Source organism: Urocitellus parryii, chromosome 1, assembly GCF_045843805.1.
Source record: "Urocitellus parryii isolate mUroPar1 chromosome 1, mUroPar1.hap1, whole genome shotgun sequence".
NCBI lineage: Eukaryota > Metazoa > Chordata > Mammalia > Rodentia > Sciuridae > Urocitellus > Urocitellus parryii.
This window is the reverse complement of record NC_135531.1, coordinates 186,242,729-186,263,514: the sequence shown is the minus strand read 5'-3', so window position 1 is coordinate 186,263,514 and position 20,786 is coordinate 186,242,729. Positions and strand designations below refer to the sequence as shown.

Genomic DNA, 20,786 nt, shown 5'->3' with positions numbered 1-20,786 from the left:
ATACAAGAATACAGAGGACATATTTTGTCTCCCCTATGGGACATACTTATTCTGAAATACAATGGAAGACAAATGTCATTCTCAAAAGGAAAGGGTTGGATGAGGAAGTTTCTCATATCTTTATCACCATCATCATCATCATCCTTCAGTATTGTTCTTGCAATATATTTATTGAGATTTTAATATATGTCAGCTATACCTTCTACATTTTCACCTTATGCCTGCATTTTAATTGAGATAGCTGAAGTTCAGCAAATTAAGCAATTTGTTTAGTCACATTAGTCAATAGTGGACTTGGAGTATGAACCCAGGGCTGATTCCAAAGCCTGACTTATAAGAAACATGCTACACCCTCTTCGTGACTAAAGCCTCACTCTTCCTTTTCCTATAAACCCATTAAGTCTGAATAGACAAACTTTTAATGCAGGAAAAGTCAGTGTGTTCTCCTTGTAATTCCTCATGTTTTTCCTTAAAAAACAAACTATGGCAGGGTTGATTGGGAATATGGAATCCGACTTACAGTGTCTGCCTTTCCCTGCCAGGTCTGCCACCTACTAGGCTCCTGTCATTGGGCAAGTCATCTATGACTCAACTTTCTCATCTGTAAAGTATAAGTAATGATAGTACCTATCTCCCTGGGTGAATGTGATCAAAAAGAAGTTAACCTAAAAACAAGCTTAGACCTGGCACAAAGCCAGGTATATTATTGGTATATTATTAAATAATAATACCAATAATAACTACTCTGTTTTATTACAATCTTAGTATTAATATATTATAAACTCTATGCCAGTATTATTCTTCTTATTTGGTTATAGTGGGGGAAACCTAGTATTTATCCTAGGAGAACTTTCATATTCTTAACCATACCCTGATAATACTCCATTGAGAAAAACAGTTTTTAAGTTAAGCAAGATTTATAGCAGAGATTTTTTACTTGTTCATTTGTTTCAGTATCAATATGGCCAACCACATTATGTGACCCATAGTAATGATCAATAACTTTGTTTGAAGACAATTAATTTGAACTTTTTATCAATAACAGTCATGCTCCGTACATTCTGGTCAGCCATACAAACCATCCCTTCCTAAATCAGAGAGGCAAAGATGATAAGTCTGGCACTTCTTTGCAAGGCCACTCCTCTTAGAAATGGATTTGCAATTGCTCCACGTAGCTAAGGACATTCTGTATTTGGAAGCAACATATTATCAATACTTTTGCTTCACTCATTTTTAACCTGTTAGTAACACAGAACAGACAAGTGAGGATATCAAATGAGAAACTCAAGGGCATGCTGTTCAGAGACTGTTTTTGCTCTTAGAAAAAAACAGTCAACTTTTATAGAGCAGCCGAGTATGGAGGAGGCCTGTGCTCCTATCATGAAGTGATTCATTTAAGAAACAGAAATAAAATTGCATCTTAAATCAGAAGATAACATACCTTTCTGTTACATGAGGAGAAACTAAATCATCTATTGAGCTTCTCCATGGGGAAAAATGCAGTTCATTACTTTAAAAAGAAATAATAACAAAAATCCTATATAACCCAGTTGCAATCCATCATTGGTTATCTATAAAGTAGAAAATACAAGACACGTATATTGAGAAGTTGGGATAAATCCTGAAATATCATATTTCAGGATGCTTTTAAAACACACCATTTACTTCATGGTGCAGACGGTCAGATTACATTAAAGAATGTGGAGTATTTTATTACTCAGAAAAATGGTATCATTAAGAATTATTTGGACACAATGTAAAACAATTACACTATATTATAATCTAAGACAGAGTCAGTAGTTTGGGGATCTATTTATTTCCTAAGGATCCATATATGGCCATAAACAAAGCAAAATATTATTAAAGACACCTATATATTTAAATGAAATTATATTTTTGGAGTGTTATGGAACTACAAATATGTTCAAAGGAAGTAGCATGCATTTCTCCAAGGAGTATCTCTAAACTGTTATATTTTTCTATTGTAACACATTCACATTCGGACTGTTGCTACATATAAGCACAATCCTTTCCCAAGATTATACATAACTCCTACCCTATTCCTATAACTTTGTCCCCTTTTCTCCTGCTTGAAAAAGACAGCAAAATGAAAATGAGAAAAGTGGTGATATTATTGGATTTTGGTTGTTGTTATTTTTTTTCCCCTCTCACAGTCCACCTCTCTCCAGTAATGCATCTCAACTTCCTTTTGAGAAATAAACTGTACTTGTTTTCAACAAATATGGCTAACACTGAGTCAACTTCTTTCCCTGTAGAACCATAGTGGGAAGATAATTCAGGCTTGGCATTCGATTGTTTCCAATATCTCAAACACCTGCACATTGTAACAGTCTGTGCTTGTCAGTCAGTACAAATTGCTCTTCAAAAACTCAATCCCAGAACTTACTATCACTTTTAAAAATGAAAGGCTTTCTTTCCTTATGGGATGCTGAACTGGATAGTATTTAAGACTGGAGTTGCTGATTGTTCTATTATGTACCACTGAAATCCTGTCTGAGAATGAAACTCCACAAAGAGGTAAGCAGAGTCAAACAAGGGAGTGGGAAACAGACAGATTGACAAGGAGTTGGATTTTGAGGATACTGGAGCTTTTAACTTCAGCAGAATCATATGCCTTGAAACTCTCATTTTCATCAAGCATGACAGGTTCTTTTTGCTGTCATTGTTTATGCTGGGAAGAACTTGATCTACCCTTGGGACAGTGCTAATTGACAGTGAATCACATTCACGTCTTCACAACTCACCATGTTTCAGAACTGCCCATTAAGAGCACATATCCTTAGAATTTACCTTTGTAGTCACTTTCTAGACACAATGGAAGTGAATCAGTTCTCTTTCATGTTCTTCAGTCTTTGATGCTCAAAAACTGTTGAAACTAACATTTATTGAGTAAATACTAAATACCAAGTACTTTGAATATAAAATCTTATAGAATCCTTGCAGAGTTATATATATCCAATGAATTATGTTCTCATTTTACCAGTGGAGAAGTATAGAATAGATAAATGCATCATCAGAGTCACATGACAGTAATTACGGGACAGAAAGAGATATTCATATCAGTCAATTTGTCCCTACAAAACCAAACATCTTTCACTCTAATTTTGTTTCTCGATTTTATATTGACTGGGCCATATTTGAATCATAAGAACACCCCAGCTGTGCACCAAATCAAAAAGGTATTAGAGCATAGTCTTCTCAAATGAGCATGTTGAAGGCCACATCTTTTATTTATATGTATAAATTCTGCTGTGTTTTCTCATTTGGCAGTCATAACTTCCCTTCTTCAAGATACTTGGGAAATGCTTCAATGGAAAAGCATTCAGGATATTCATTCATTCAACAGTACTGTGATGCTGTGGAGGGCTTGAAGCTCAAACCTGAGGGTCTGGGGAGAATTAAACAACCCGTTCTTCAATAGGTACAACTAGAACTCAATTCACCTTAACAGACCAAAAGCATACATAAGTGCTCACAGATTGCTTTGCAATTTTCTGATTAGATGGGTTTTATGTGGGCTGAAAAGGATTATTTTACAATTTCTATCTGGCTTTTTAGGATTGAGTGAATGTTGGAAGCCATGTGGGCAAACACCAATCAGAGCAGAAAATGTCTCTTACAATTGTAAGCTTTAACCTATCAAACTGGCATGTAGGCAAGGGATTAATAAACTTTGAATGCATAAAGAAACAAAGCTATCAGCATGTCCTGAGTACAAATCCTATAGACATTAATCTATTCAGAATATGGTACTTATGGTTTAAACACAAAATTATAATTATTTTCCACTTTCCACCTAATATTTAACTTGTTTCTATATTTTAATAAGTAACTATTTCCTAAATCTGCATACCAGCAAAAGGTCTCATATTATTTTCTCTTTCAGAAAAATAATAATGAATTCTGGAATTCTGAAATCCACCAAAAAAGTGCTTATTTTTTACTTTACAATCATATTTAACAATACACTCTGGCAGTAAAAGAAATCAGGTTTGGAAAAAAAATAAACAGATACTGGGTTGGGGTTGTAATTCAATGGCATGATTAAGGTCATGGGACCAATCCCCAGGCATTACCCCCAACACCACCACCACCAAAAAAAAAAAAAAAAAAAAAAAGAGAGAGAGAGAGAGAGAGAGAGAGAGAGAGAGAGAACAACACACAAAAACCAAAGAACTTAAAAAAAAAACCACATTCTTTTAGAAGCTTCAAGTTTTTTGGATTCCGAAATCTGACTCTCCATGTTCCTGTGATAGGAACAAATTACACCTTAAAGACCTAAAAACAAAGATGTTACATTTTTCTTGAATCTGAGGAACTCCCAATTTTTACTTTCAAAAAAAGTAAATTTCCAGAAACAAAAGATCTTTTCCAATTGGATGATTTCTGTAAGTATATTCTCATATTCATATTCTCTCTCTCTCTCTCTCTCTCTCTCTCTCTCTCTCTCTCTCTCTCTCTCTCATGTTACTTTCTCTTAATCTCACTGACAGAGTTCATCAGAACAAAGTAATTCCCCTTGGAAGAAAAGGAATGTCAGTAACACCCACCCCCACACACATACACAAAGACCTTAGACTTAGCAATATTCACAGCTTCTTATAGATTATTACCAACATTTATGGAGAACCAACAATACAGTTTTGGCATAGATGATCACGTCTACTCTTTTCATGGGCAAGTATACATCATAGGAATCCTCAAAAAGAAGCTTTTTTTATATATCATATTTGAAGCACCAAGGCTGGTGCAGAATGATACTAAGTCACTGTCCTCTAGAATACTCTAGAATAGAGAATTGCTCTTTCCTCTTATGAGAAGAATATAAACAAATTTCGTTCTGTTTTACAGTAGAATGCTATTAGTGGTACTGAAGAAAACAGACAAATTTTCTATACATTTTTCTCTTAGTGTCTATAATGAAAAATGCTTGTAAATCCTTACTTTATAGTTGAAAATGTCCTACAAAGTCATTTTCTAAAATTACAGAGTGAGGTTGCATTTGGCATGAATTCTACTTATCTGGTTCTATACCATTCCTTCCTATTCCCTCCCTATCCATTCTACTCTCTGGTGCATGGGTCTTGGTTCTTTTGTTTTCTAATGGTTCCAGAAATAACATTCCTCCTTAATAATGAGCCTCACATTCTGCTATAGAACTTTCACAGACCAAAAATGTCGAGCACAAACATGACTCCAAATCTTCCTGTTAAACGGAAGTTTGGATGGGAAGGAAGTCCATTCATTTCTAGGCAGAGGGCTCCCACCCTACAACAATAATGACTTTTTTTTTTTTAAGTTCTCTCTCAACTCTTTCCTGCTTGATGATCATCACAAAGTATCAGAAAAAAAAATACCAAGGTGTTAAATATGCAATACCTTGATTTAAAATTTCACTGTATTATTCTCATTGTGCATTTAACTTGATAGGTTGAAGGGTCCTAGGCTTGCCACACATAGTACCAAGATACATGGAGTGAAAAAAGGCGGGAGGTATTATTGAAGCTTCCATTACACCATCAGGCACTATGAAAAAGGTCTGAGCTTTGTGGTGAGAAAGTTAGATCTCTCCTATCAAGGTTCTTCTGATTTGATTGAAGTGAGGTCTCGATGGTCCAAAATATTCTTAGCATAGGACAATGTTAATAGATTGCACAATCAAAAACGTAATTCTCCTTCATTAAAACCAACACACATAATTTTAATGACTTCCTGAGCTTCAAGAAGAAAAGAGAAATCCTGTGTATTTGAATTTTTGATTTTTTTTTTGAGAGACAGGAAAGTTAAACCAAGATAGTAAACCAAAACTAATATTAGCATTCCACTGAGGGAAAAAAAAGAGCTATTTTGGAAAAGACTTGGAATTTCAAACTTTGTGCCTTTGAAAAGGGAAGATGTTGAAACCAAGACTTTGACATTCAACTTAAGAAAAACTGGATCAGAAAAAAAAATCATCTAATGTAATATGGGATAAAGTAAAATCCTGTCTAAATATGGTGTGCTTGAAATTGAAAAACAAACAGAAACAACAAATCAAAAGGGTAATGAAATGATATATTGTATTAAAATTATCAATATATCTGCTGAAATTTTACCAAGAGGCTTGATTTCACTGAGATTTGAAACTCCAATTTATATTCCTCCTCTGTTCAGGAAATAAGAAATAATAATAATAAGGAGAAACTGATAGCACCAGTGGACACTGGTAGCATTGAAATTGGTAGCACCTGTTGGCACTTGGCATCATAAAAAAAACTGACCTGACCTGTATGAAAGCTTCCCAATATTTTAGCCTCCAGATTACTACGAGTTAATTTCTACTAAGTATGGACCAGTGCAAGTCTACACATGCACACATACACAGAGATAAAAGGAAGTAAAAGCAAGCTACCATGGAAGAGTGCTAGAAAGTAGCAAGTAACAGATTTAGACCCCAAGACCTTAGATACTGAAATTAGCAGAGTCAAAAGTTAAACAGCCATTAGTGAAATGTTTGAAGAAAGGAAAAGTTGGAAACAGAGGAAATGAGCAAGGGCAAGAAATTATCTTAATGGATCCACATTTTAGCAAAAGAACAACAGGTTTCTTGAAGAAATTAAAGACATATTAATGAAAAATGACTTATCAAGTAGGTTAGAAGGCATTCGGTACACATGACAGATCAATTATTTGAAGATAAAGCCAGTTTATTGTCCAGAATGCAACCTACTGTGTCAAAGAGTAAAAATCGTTATGAGAGGAAAATAAGAGATATGAGGACAGAATTAGAAAGTCAAAAGCATTATCCAATAAAGATCTAAAATAATCGAATAGAGAAAATGTTAAAGAAAATATTTGGTATGTTGAGAATTTTTAAAAACTCATGGATAGATACAGATTAATAATACATATGAATTATTTACATGGGTGCATGTGAACTAAATAATAGATTCAGGAAGCCTAACTGATCAAGTATGATGCTTAAAAACGTTAACAACCAGATTATAGAACTATAGAAGACCAAAGAAAATGAGGTGACCTTGAAAGTAGCTTAGTGTGGCTAGAGTGGTCAGAGGACAAATTGACAGACATTTCAGCAGTAGCGACTGAAACCAGAAGACAAGGGTAAAGTGGTATGTTTGTGAATATTAAAACTGGCTGTTCAGGGGGAAGAGACAGGCAGCATCTTGGTATGCAGTGTTGTGATTTCCACAGTATGAGCACCCCCCAGTATTGACAATACAATACAATACAATACAATACAATACAATACAATACAATGTACCATTGTGACATCACTAATTGCAGAGCTGGAGAAAGATGTGTGTTATGTGCCTAATGTGAGCCAGGACTGTCTCCATCACAGCTCTGAACACTTTCTCAACATCTGAGGAAAAAAAATCTCCTTCAGTGTTGAATTGCGTGTCTAGCAAAATTATCTTCTGAGAATGAAGGTGATATGAAACATTTTTTTTTTCTTTTCCAGATAAAATTGACAGTCAAGGAACCTTGACACAGGAAAGAGATAATTGAATGGATTTAGTTCCGAAAAAAGAAAATCAAATCTGGTAGATAGTAAAAAGTTCTGAGACACAGGAAGGAATTGGAAATAAAAAGCTAGTGACAGTATTAGTAAATAAAAATATAAACAGTATCTACAGAAAATATAATAATTAGGAGGGGAAAATAGGATAAGAAACCAACAACAGTATATCCAGAATTTGCTGACTATTGATTGGTTCATTTAGCTGTCACTTGTGAAATTAAAACCAATGTTTTCTAGACTTAATACACTTAAGTTTCTGGATCCACATTTTGTCCTGGAAATTATATACTCTTTCTCAGTTTAGAAGGCCAGTGAAATAGGAATCATTTCCCTTCTTTTAAATTCTTTCACTGTTGAGCAGTTATGGTAGCATGGGGCACACTCTGTAGCCATTTTTCTAAGACCGCCTGTCTCTTGCAAGTTGATATGCTGTACTGTAGCCACTGTGGCTTCTGGACTCTTGCTCACAACAGTAGGTAATAAACAACTCCCCATAGCTCTATTACTCCAATCAGAACTGCTAAGGAGTCATTCCAAAAGGGCCTCAGAAAATCCACACTAAATTCCAACACAATTTCATAAGAAGCAAGTTTCTTGTGTTAAGTTTATTCCCCCTTAAAATGCCTAAACTTATCAGTGTTTTCTGCACTGCATTATGACTGATAGAGTAACAAAGAGCATAAAAGAATCACAAGAAAAATTGGCCAATAGAATATAAAGAGGCAGAAAAAGCTCCTGCTATACTAGTAACCACAAAACATGAAAGGACCAGCACTTCCAATATAAAAAGCAGAGATGGCCAGATGGATTTAAAAAATCAAAATTCCACTGAATATTATTCATCAGCTCATATACAGGACTTAAAGAAAAGGAAAGGTTGAAAGGAAAAGGCAATAAAAGACCAGGCAAACAATAACCAATGAAAAGCTATAATACCTGTGTTATTAATAGACAAAATAACTTTAATCTCAAAAGACATAAAGTTAAAAGAGGTAATAATCTCTCTATTTAAGTGTGATAAATGCTCAGTTCATCAAAAAGATATAAAAATTTCAACTTTGCATGTATGTACTAAATATCCTTATGTAGAAAATGAAAATCCACAAAACTTGCAGTAGGAAAAAATCCACTATTATATTAGATCCCAATCCCTTTTCAATAGTCCAATTTCTTTAGCTCATGTCTTTAAGTAAAAATCAAGGAAATCAAAGGAAAAAAAAACTTAATTTCAATTACTTTACCAATCTACCTCTTTCAAGTTTCTATAGAGGAGAAATAAATTCCACTCTCCACTATTGTCATACATGCAAAATAGAATTTTCTGTATCAGAAATTTTAGTCCTAGATCTTTGATATAAAGGGAGCAAAAGCCCCAGATATGAATTGCTAAAATTCCAAATAAATATTATTTATTTGTTAGTTTATTTTGACAAATCACATTGCAAAGGTGCAGAGTAGAACAACAGACCTGTGACTTTACCCAGGACAAGTGACCTTATCGTCCTGAACTCCACTGCTGGGGAGAAGTTGTAAGTGAGCCGGAACTGCTGGTCCATCTGTTTGAAAACAAAAACAAAGGTCCATCAGCCAAGGTCCTCAGGAAAAGGGCATAAAACACACTCATCTGAACTCCCCTAGGATCTTCTCTCGGGAGACATGAGAATGTTTTCACTAGTTTTCCCATAATTCATGTAAAATATCCCTTTCTTCTTTGTGAAATATTGGTTTTCACAGAATCTTCTCCCCAGAAATTTTAGAGCTTTTGACAGGTATTTATCTTCCTTCTGAAGTTTTCTCACCAAATTCTTTGCTGTAAAAAAGGAAAGAAAGCTGCTGAGGAACTTTCTGTACAATATTAACACTGAATGGGAACAGGCAGTCATTTCCTCTTGCTCTCCACTTCTCCCCTTTTTCCTCAGGGCCACCAATGGTCTCCTTTCTGCCCTAATTCTGACCTGGTCTCATCCAGGTGTGAATTGAGAGATGTGTCCTGGGAAAGAACTGGAGTTTGACAAAACATTTTGGCTGCAGGAGGAGAGGCTAACTGAGCAGATGCCAGGGACATAATTGGAAGACCACCCTTCCTTTGCAGGACTGAGCAAAAGTCACTTTTGAGGTTTGCTAGGACTGCATTTCTAGGGTATTTAGAAATGCTTCCTTGCCTCAGTTGCTAATTCCAGGGCCACCTGTTTGTTCCCCTCCTCCTGGTTCCTAGGCAGCACTCCCCATCCATTGCCACACTTTTTTTGGACTAGTCAAGTCCAACCTGTTTCTTCCAGACTCTACTCTTATGTCCATATAATGCTACCCATAGAAAGACTCCTTGTTATCTTGTAGGTCACCTGTAAAAAGAGAAGAGTAAGAATCTCCTGGGCTATGTGACTGCCTTTGCACAGCTCGGGGAGCAGTATACATGTCTACTCACAGTGATCCTTCTCTGTAACTTCTTAGTCCTGAGGCAGTTTCTGCCAGTTACTGGCTATGAGCTACGGTACATGAGCATATGCTTTATTACCATTTTGTGAATGAAATTTCTCTGTAAAAATATTTGCAATTTATCAAACAATGGTATGTATGAGACATGATAATGCATATTTCCAAATTATTTCTCTCTGGAATACTATGAATTAGCTATTATTATCTCCATGTTAGAGATGGATGTCACAGAGATCAATGACTTGATCATCTTTAAGAGGGCCGCCCAATATATGATATCATCTCTAGTTTACTTGTCATACCTCAATAAATATTTGAGAGATTTTTAAATGAACACTGTATCCATTTCTGAATCTCTAGTGTACACTTTGAACAAATAATTGAAATCTATTGTATGCCAGACCATAGGAACCCTGTAAGTCTACCTCATCCAGAATATTTTTGTGGATTGGTAAGATTAGCTGCCTTCTTTTCCATTCTTATCATGACTTTTTCTATTTCTAACCTTGCATTTAATATATTGCAGTATAATGATTCTGCTCTCTCTCAGTCTCCCTACATTAACTTATTGGCTCTTTGAGGGCTCAGATCCCATATATCCATATGTATTTTGTAGGTCATAGGACAGCAATTGGCAAAGTTTGCACTGTTACACAGAACATACTGTATTACTTCCCCTTCTAGCTGGTGGGCTATGAAGTTTATCATAAAACAAGAGTATCTCTAGTGCCCCCCCACACCTTTAGCTACAACACAAGGTATTTAGTACTCTTGGTCCCCATCCTTCATCTGTTTAATGCTCATGGGTTTGGCTTCAGCTCTTGGCCCAGAGGAGTTTTCTTCCTATCCTAATGTAGCACTTTTTCCTGCCTCTTTTTACTCTTTTTACTCTTTCCAGCAGGACACAGGATAATTTGCTGCCCAGGTAGCAGAAAGGCTAAAGTGAACCACGATGTCCTGCCACATAATGGGTAATGGCAGGATTTTCAGAACTGTAGGCTGAGTTGAGATTCCTCTGGTGTCTCTCTTCACCTCCTCACCAGGCCCCAGAGGGCTAGTATCTATAAGCAATTCCTGGGACAATGACCCTCTGCTCAAATGCCACACATGGAAGAGCCAATTGTTCAAGTACCGGAGGCATTCCTATCCTACTGTTTTTCTGCCTGCTCCTTAGCACTTTAAGCAGATGACGAATGAAGGAGAGAAGTGGGTAAGTGATACTCAAAGAGGCTTTTAGTGAAATGAGTGTCTGTAAAAGGTGGGAGAGGAAGTGGGCTGACTCAAAGCATTCTTCACATTACTAATGCACTGTGGATGCCTTGGGGGATGGTCCCCATCTTGGCATAGAGGAAGGGCACCTGCACGTTGGTACTGTGTGTTAGTCAGTTTTCTGTTACTGTGACCAAAATACCTGAGAAGAATAACTTGGATGAGAAAAATTTTGTTTTGGCTCACAGTTTCATAGGTTCAGTATATGGTTGGCTAGTTCCAAGGCAGAAGCATTGTGGAGGAAGATAGAGGAAAGCTGTTGGTTCATGGCAGCCAAGAAGGAGAGAGTGGAAAGTGCCAGGGTGAGAGACACAGTTGAAGCCACTCCTCCAGTGACCTACTTCCTCCATCCATGTCCCACCTGCATATAATCATCTCCTAGTTGTCCATTCAACTACCAATGCATTAACCCAGCAAAGGGATCAATTCACTTGTGATATCAGTGCCCCCATTTTTGCCTAAAACATACAATGTGGATCCTGCTTTAAAAACCATGAGCTTTGGCAGACGTTATTCGAGATTCAAACCATAATACTGGTTGAGGTATTGGATTACCTATCCAAGAAAAAGTAAATGCAAAGGGCAAAAGTAAAATAAAAGGGGGGGGAGGGTTTACACAAAGATTTCTTTATAAGACTCCAGTATCTATGATATGGACTAAGAAATTTTGAATTAATGGGAAATGCATCATTTTTGTCATACTTCCTTATGTCTATTTTATTATTTAGTATTATTTTGCTCTGTATTTACAATAGGTAAAGTGCCATAGTCTTTTAAACCTAGAGTTTAAAGTTTTCAATGTGACTTAGAGAGGCTCCACCAATCTCAGAACCAACCAAGAACACACAGTGACCTTGTCAAGTCATTAAATCAATGGGAAAAGGAGGATAATGGAGAAATCTTTTTTGAGCAAGCTGTAGATGCCAGGCTGTGTGTGTGGTCCTTGAGCTTCATTTTTTTTTCCATATAATCTTTACAAGAACTGACTCAGCCTGGTTGCATTCATCTTTATATATATATATATATATATATATAGATAGACAGATACAGTTGTAGACATAGATATATAAGTAGACTCAAGGTCAGAAAGATGAGTAACTTATCTAAGACCACAGAGCACAAATGTTAGAGCATGAATTCACACTTGAGCTTCTTAACCTCAGGATCTTCATCTCTCAAAGAAATGAATTAAGGAGTTGGTTTTAAAACAATGCTCCCTCCTTTGTGTTCTGTAGACCTTTGGTTAAACTGACTCATTTGTAAAATATTATCAGTACATTTTAAATAATGGCACCAAAGTTCACCTTCACCATCAGGTCATGGGGTAGGAGTTGCATCTGAGCCTTAAAATATTTTAGACAGGGATGGGGACATAGGCAATAATAAAGTGTTTGCCTAGCATGTATGAAACCCTAGCACTGCCCAGACTTAACAAACAAACAAACAAACAAAAATCAATAGCCAATTCCAAGTCTCAATATCATTGCCAAGAGTTCTTGTTCTTGGTGGCAAGCCCAGGTCCCATGTTTTCCTTCCTATGGTCATAAAGAACAAAGAGCAAGTCAAGGTGAGGTATTTTGGGGGAATCTTATCTTGAGACTGCATTCTAGCTGGGTGCCTATGGTAATAGCTGTCCCCTTTTCTCTAGCAGGTTTTGAGTAGTACCTGAGATCTCCTCCACAGGATTGGGAGTGGGGCAGGGGATATAATGCTTCTCTACGTATTCACTAAAGGGCTTATTCTAGTGGGTAGAACAGGAAGAGATCTAGAATGGGTGAGGGAGATATGAGTGACAGGGACATATGTGTGTTATGGCTCTATGCCAATAAAATTACTTAAAAGCAAAATTTTTTTTCCTCTACTTCTTTATGCTACCTCAGTACTTTGAAAATAATGTGTTTTCATCTAATATGTGCTTCTTAATGAGTACAAATTATTTAGATGGAAGAGGGAATGAAATGAATCTCTCATCATCATATCTGTACTTGTGGAAAAGGAAAAAGGGGATATAAGGGAGGATAAAGTAGACCTATGTTCACCCCTTACTTTTTCAATGGGGATCGCAGTCAAAAAAAAGTCAGAAGTCAACATTCCTTTCCTAAACCAGTTTATTCCCAATCCAAAACTGCTCAGAGACTTTCCCTCTACTTATTTCTACTTCTACTTTACTAGAAGTAAACCAATTAAATCCTGATAACTCTAGATTCACTTGTACTATATACTTGGCAATTAGTCTTCTTTTTTATTCTTTACTCTCATTTGTTATATATGACAGCAGAATGTATTGCAGTTCATATTACACACATAGAACCCAATTTTGTATATCTCTGGTCATATACAAAGTATACTGACACCATTCGTGTCTTCATACATGTACTTAGGGTAATGATGTCCATCTCATTCCACCATCTTTCCTATCTAAATGTCCCCTCTCTTCCCCTCCCACCCCTATCTAGAGTTTATCTAATCCTCCCTTGCTCCTCCTCCCAACCCCACTATGAATCAGCCTCTTTATATCAGAGAAAACATTCGGCATTTGATTTGGGGGGATTGGATAGCTTCACTTAGCATTATATTCTCCATCTCCATCCATTTACCTACAAATGCCATGATTTTATTCCCTTTTATTGCTGAGTAATATTTCATTGTGTATATATGCCACATTTTCTTTATCCATTCATCTACTGAAGGGCATCTAGGTTAGTTCCACAGTTTAGCTATTGTGAATTGTGCTTCAATAAACATTGATATGGCTGTGTCCCTGTAGTATGATGTTTTTAAGTCCTTTGGGTATACACTGCCAAGGACTGGAATAGCTAAGTCAAAAGGTGGTTTCTTTCCCAGTTTTCCAAGGAATCTCCAAACTGTTTTCCATATTGGCTGCACCATTTGGGGCTATTATTCTTAAACTTCTATTTACTTCATATAATTAATAGTCATTCTTTTCCTATATTCAACAGCCAATAGCTCACCCAATGCTATCGATACTACTTCTTTGAACTTTCTCAGATTTTACTCTCCATGGTTCCCATTATCTCTTCCTGACTGGTCTCTGATTTATGTGTTCACACTCCCAAATATGTCCATATTTCTATCCAATGATCACAGGGAAGCCATGAAAGTGGAAATTTGGCCATGCTATTCCCATTCATAAAATCCAGTGGTTTCCCTTCCCTTCATGATAAGGTCAATTCAATCTCCTTCACATGGGACCTTTCTTCAGTCCTGCAAAATTCATCCATGTATTTCACAAATATTTATTTAGAACTTTCATATGTCAAGCACTGCTTGGTAATGTTGGGGTTTTTTGATCATGAAAGCATATAAAAATCCCTGTTGTTATGAAGCTTACATTTTTATAGGAAAAGAGACCAGAGAGAAAGTTCTACAAATAAGTAAATTCCATTGTGTATGTTGGGTAGCATTAGGTGATAAGAGAAAATAGTTAAAGCTGGCTAGGGTAGTAGAGAGCTTAAGGTTGAAGTAAAGGAGACAGGTTTCAATCTGCCAGAAATGGAGCTAGGTATGCAGTTGGGATTAATTCATCAGCATAGACATGACATTTTTTAAAACGGGAAATTGAATGAGATGAGCCGAGGAGTAAGTGTAACGACAAAACAGAATGAATCTGAAAATAAGTCCTGTTGTGCTCTAGCGGATAGAGTTTGAACAGATGGGGGAAAACCAATGAGAAACCAGAATGAGCAACAGAGGCAGAACAGGCAAGAGGGGTATCCTCCAAGCAATTGAGAGCTCAGTTAAGTCCCAAGGGTGGAGAGAAATCATTGCGTTAATGGTACTAAGAGGAAGAGTAAAAATGTATGCTCACTGGGTTCTGCAGGATAAGGCCATTGGTGATTTGAGAAGTACAATTTTGGTGCAGCACAGGGAAGAAATCTCATTTGTGCAGGTTTAAGGAAAAGGAATGGGTAATTTGAAAGCTAAGTATATAAGCAACATTTCTAAAAAAAAATGGGCAATAAAATAAGAGAAAAAAAATGGGACAGTCAATGAAATCAGGTATGAGATATTTCTTCCATTGACCCAGAAAGATTTTTGTTTGATGGTTTATTTTGTTTTGGTTGTTAATGCATGTGATAATTGCCTGTGCTATGCTTTGGGGAGCCATCTAACAGAGCTGAAAAAATAGTAAAAAGGTATAGAAAGAGAACAGAATGCTAAAGTGAGTTTTGTGAGCAGGCTATGAGATCTGTCCCTCTGATAGCAGGTCAAACCTTCAATAGAATCATGAACCATTCAAATTCAGCAACAGGAAGGAGAGAGCAAAAGTCAGGTGCAAGTAGGTGCATAATATGCTACTGAAAGTGTATGGATATTCTCTCCTGACTGCTATATTGTTCACAAAAGTAAAGTAGAGGAGATGAAATTGCAATTGTTATTGTTATAAGGAGAAAGATTTTAAAATGGCCAGATAGAAAAACAGGAGAATGGATAGATTAAAACAATATGGAGTGATTGTTAGATAGATTTTAGGGCTCCTTTGAGGTTATTATTAGAAAAGGGGATAGTCTAGACTCTGCCTCTTCTCTACTGAGACCTGCCCTCACCTAATGTCTGCCCTACATATAAAGACACACTATGCTCTTTCAGATAGCTCTACTAGTGCTCATGTGAACCCCCTTTCTGAGCCCTCCTCTCTTCCTTCTCAAACTAGTCAATTGCTATTCAACTTTCAAGGCTTGTTTTTCTCCTAACTTCCACTAGGAGCTGTTATGGTTTGGATGTGGTGTCCCTTAAAAGCTCATGTGTGAGACAGTGCAAGAAGCTTTGGAGGAGAAGTGACTAGTTTGTGGCCTTAATGTGATCAGTGAATTGATCCCTGATGGGATTAACTGGGTGGTGACTGAAGGAGGTGGGGTGTGGCTGGAGGAAGTGGTTCAATGGTAGCATGGCTAAGGGGTACATATTTTGTATATGGAGAGTAGAGTTTTCTCTCTGCTTCCTGATCATCATGTGAGCTGCGTGCGTCCCTTTGCCACATCCTTTCACTGTGATGTTCTGCCTCACCTTTAGCTCTGAGTCATAGAGCCTGCCACTTATGGACTAGGACCTCTGAAATTACCATGAGCTCCCAAATAAACCTTTCCTCTTCTACAGTTGTTCTGGTCAGATCTGTCAGTCACAGCAGCAAAACAGATGATTAAACAGGAGGTAAGTGCGGATGCCTGTTGTGACCTGAGCCCTCCTCGGTGCTCCTATGTCACCTGTGCTCACTTCTCCCATAGCTCTTGCCACATTTTATGAGTTCTCTTGACCTGTGTTCCTCACTATAATCTATTTGAGGTTATTAAATTGAAGCAGATGTTAGAGTTACCTGCTGCTTACCCCTCTGGAATAGTTTCCGAGTAAGTAGATCTACGTGTGAGGCTCAAGATTTCACATTGCTAATGTCATCCCAGATCACGTGCTGATGGTAGCAGGAAGTGAGAGCACATTCTCTGAGAGCCACTGTGAGAGTTGGTCCAAGGCTGAGGCCAAGTGTGCTGCATTTTGCTATCCCCAGCACCTGGCTCTGCACTTGGCTTAGGTCAGAAGCTCAGAATAGCTTGATTGAGGAGCCACGGTGCCTTGGAAGAATAAAAAGAATGGAAGCAAATACCTGAATGGCAAGCTCTCTCCCCTCTCGGTTAATCTTCAGGTGGTGCATCTTTCTATTGGCAAAGTTCTCTACATCGATGGTGAATACATGCGTTTCTTCCTTGCCTAGCTGATAGCGAACCTGTAAACTTCCTTGAAAGAAAAAAATATATAAATTAGAATTAAGAATAGTAATCACAAAATGCAGAGCCATGATCAGTTTGTCTTTTAACTGGTCATTTCAATTTTCTAGGGACTCATGTCTCAATCTTTCCACAATTTGAACTTTTAAAATATATTACATGTATTCATCATGGTTCAAATAGCAAATTTAAAGCATGTGTGTATGGTGTGTTATTAGTAATTAAAAAGCCAGTTTGAAAACCAAACCCATCTTGAGCTTGATTGGTGATTGGATTGTAAGAAATTCTAGTAAGAGACAGTAAAGACCTCTTTTTACTCTGTTAATTTCTTACAGCTTCCTGTATCTCTTTTCTTCCCAGTGGCCTTCATCCTTTTCGATTAAGAAAGGAGAAGTCCTTAGGTTTCTCATCTGTTGATATATAATGCCTCCGATAATTGTACTGTGGTATGGTTAGGGTACAGTGACTAACTTTAACCCTTTGTGGCCCATGAGGACATTCAAATTTCACTAGAATAGTGTTTTTCAAATAACTGTTCATTATCCCCTGGAGGTCAGGAAATCAATTCAATGCTTCTCAATCAATATTTCTTACAAAATGGAACAGAATTGAAAAAGAAATATGAGAGCCCCAAGAGACTTATTAAGGACAAGAAGGGAATTAGTTTCGCAAGGGAAGGAAGGAGAAAAGAGAGAGAGAGGGAGGGAGGGAGGGAGGGATAGGAAATAATATATCAAAATGCAAAATAATGACTATGGACCATATTTTTAAAAATCTGAAAATCATTCTATATGAGAAAAACCAATGTTGGGAATAACAAACATTTGTTGAATGACTACTTTATCATAAATGATCTTTATTTTACCCTCTCTCCAAACATGATTGGTTAAAGTGGTTGAGCCCAAGTAGCCTAAGTGGAATTTTCTGTTTTTCACTCTGAGGGTCTTAGGCTCTGGTGTCATTGGAGACCTTACACAAAGATGCCAAAAGCTCTTTTTCTAAACATACATAGGGAAAGGAAACCTTGCAATCAAGGAACAGTGTTATAAGCTGTGGCCATTGGGCAGAATAGTACATTTACTCAAGTTTGGTCCAAGAAGCATTACGGTGATTCTTCCTGATCCGTTTAGTCTGTCATGCTTCAGAAATATGGTTTGACTTTCTCACATGTTTCCTAAACTACCACCAGACAACAATAGCTCATAAGTAAACAATATGTCCATGACTTATATTAGAGCTTACACAAGCAGTGGAATTTTCTTTTTCCTTTCCCCCCCCCCCCTCTCTCTTCTAAATAATTTTTTTAAATTCTCCTTCTGGAATTTCAGAGTGCATAAATGTGAAATGAAATTTTAAAGTAATCTAAAACTAAATGGAACAAAATGATTTAGGGCTATACCACCATCACCCAAGACAGTCAGTCACAGGTAAAGCTTTATATAGCTAACTCTGTTTTTTCTGGCTTCTTCTAATTCTAAGAATCTGGGTGTTTTAATATTTAATTTGACCCAATAAAGTGAATCAGTGTGGGATAATTATGTGCTAGGCATGGTGATAAATACTGAATTCTTCAGGCTATTTGGACTCCCTTTCTATCCTACTGTTAGGGTAATTTATGTTTGCACAGGTATTATTTACATATTTTTCCACTTTAGAAATTACTTTCATTTTATATATCCTTACTGACATGAACTTCACAATCATTCCTTTTAGGTACCAGTAATCTCAACAGAGACGGTCTCCCTTACAGTGTTCTGAAGCATCTCCAGTATCCTAATTTGAGGTGAAAATACTTCAACTAATTCTTCTACCATCCAATATTTCTTATTTTCTTAGAAATTCTGATGAAATCCATGCCTCTCAAAGTACCCCAACACAATATTCTGAAACCACTCACTAACACATTTTTTTCAGAATCCTAATAGAAGAAAATTCAATCCATAACTTTTCTAAATAAGTCCTATGTTCGGAAAGAGGGTGAGACGAGAAGGGCCCAGGATTGGGGTGAGGAATGAATTAATCACTTTCTGCAGCATCTTCTTTAGCTGCTTGGTCAGGAAGCTAAGATTCTGCCCTCTGGAGATTTAGGAGGTCACTTAGCCTCCTGCCCAGCATTTCCAAGACACCTTGTCTCTGAAGAATCCTCAATCCCAAAACTAATACCCCTGTCCTTGGGCCCTCCTCGGCCTCCTTATTTGCTTCATTTTCTACTTCCATCTTCTCCCTAGTGTTTCCCAGCCCTATGCACTTACACAGACTTGCACCAATGGTAAACACTGCAATTGATAGTCCCATAGACAGTGGACAGAAGGAATGAGCTGTCTATAAACCTAATAAACACAAAAGTAAATTAACTGTCCTAACCAGGAGTGCATTAGAATTTTGTTAACACATTGTTATCAATGTTATCTCTTATTTGATCTCAATCTTTTTTAAAAATTTTCTTAATATACATTAACACCACTACAATATAAAAGTCACCTGTTATTTTATAATGTGCATATGAACAGAGATAAGATGTTCACTACCTGGAAATTAAAAATTAATCTGATTTGAGCTCCAGTTGGGTCCTTTTTTCCAAAAATGCTCTTGGAATACATATGTTTATAATGGAATGGACTTTTGTCAACAGTAAGTTACCTCATAACAATTTTAAATGGTTCTATTAATGTTGGTACACTCAAGTTATATCTAGCTGATTTTTCTTCTTTTTAAAATGTTTTCAGGCAAAATCCATATCATTTATTTAAAACTAAACATAGATATAACCAATGCCACTTAAAAAAAAAAACAAGAATAGAAAATCTATATGTTTTTTTTTAAATGACTTAAACATAATGATAAGTAATCTTCTTCAAAGGGAAGATAATTACATTCTGTTAAAATTTGTCTGAACTTTCTGGATGGAGCTACACTCCCTGGCTTAGTACACAAATTTCATCCCAGTTGGCTTTCCTGTTCAACATTCCACTTTCATTTGGAAGGTTGTTTGTTTTTATTTTCTTCATTTTAAAGTTAAACAAACAAACAACAACCAAAAAAAAAAAAAACACAGAGGTGCTGTGACTTAACTTTTCAATGTGCTTGGTCAGTGACAGAGTCAGATTTAGAAACTAAATCTAGCTGTTTCAAAAGATCCCAGGTTTCCTCTAGACCACCACAGCCCCAAGTGGTCCTCTTTGTCCAGAATGGTTTCCATGACGATCTTTCTGGTTACATTTTCTCCGAGTCACCTTCAGACTCCAGCACAAGGTTGTCTGCCCCAGGAAGCACTTCCTGGCTTCTACTGGCTGATCTTGCTCCAGTAGGCCCTGTGATCACCTTTGTTCTAATATGTACTGTATGTTATCTACTTCTTACAGATTCTTCACCTTTATCTGCAAACGCATTGGAGCTCAGGATGTGTCTTATCTACCTTGCATTCCCAGGGCTTGGCCCATGTTAAGCACTCCATAGAAGGGAGTAGGGAACAATACAACTCTGGGTTGCACTTATGTTCAGTAAGTCCAGAGACCAATTGTTCTGAGGTACCTTATCACCTAGGTGCTTACTGTTCTAGAGTTCTGTGTTCATCTATCTGGTAAATCCCAAGGGAGGCATGCCAAAGGAACTCAGAAATTTTCCATTCTCAATTCTCTAGAGCTGAGCAGAACCTACAAAGGTTTAGCCTCCTTCTCCCTGTGTCTGAGAATGTGAAGTCTCAGGAAATGCATTAGGTTTGGATGCCACGAACTGTCATGAGTGTTGTGCCTCTAGTTAGTATTTAGGATTCCATACCTCAAGCTTCACCTTAT

General features: G+C 36.9%; 1 protein-coding gene across 3 annotated transcripts in view; it reads right to left on the bottom strand.

The window, feature by feature from the left end:
- Cntnap5 (contactin associated protein family member 5) overlaps nt 1-20,786 on the bottom strand; it is a 771,818-nt gene that overhangs the window by 40,216 nt on the left and 710,816 nt on the right. For all 3 annotated transcript variants that reach the window (XM_077798231.1, XM_026402894.2, XM_026402896.2), the window contains exons 20-21: nt 16,872-17,002; nt 9,015-9,102 (exon numbers count right to left, since the gene is read on the bottom strand). In XM_077798231.1, coding sequence (XP_077654357.1) covers nt 9,015-9,102; nt 16,872-17,002 — 219 coding nt within the window. The remainder of the gene's footprint in view (nt 1-9,014; nt 9,103-16,871; nt 17,003-20,786) is intronic.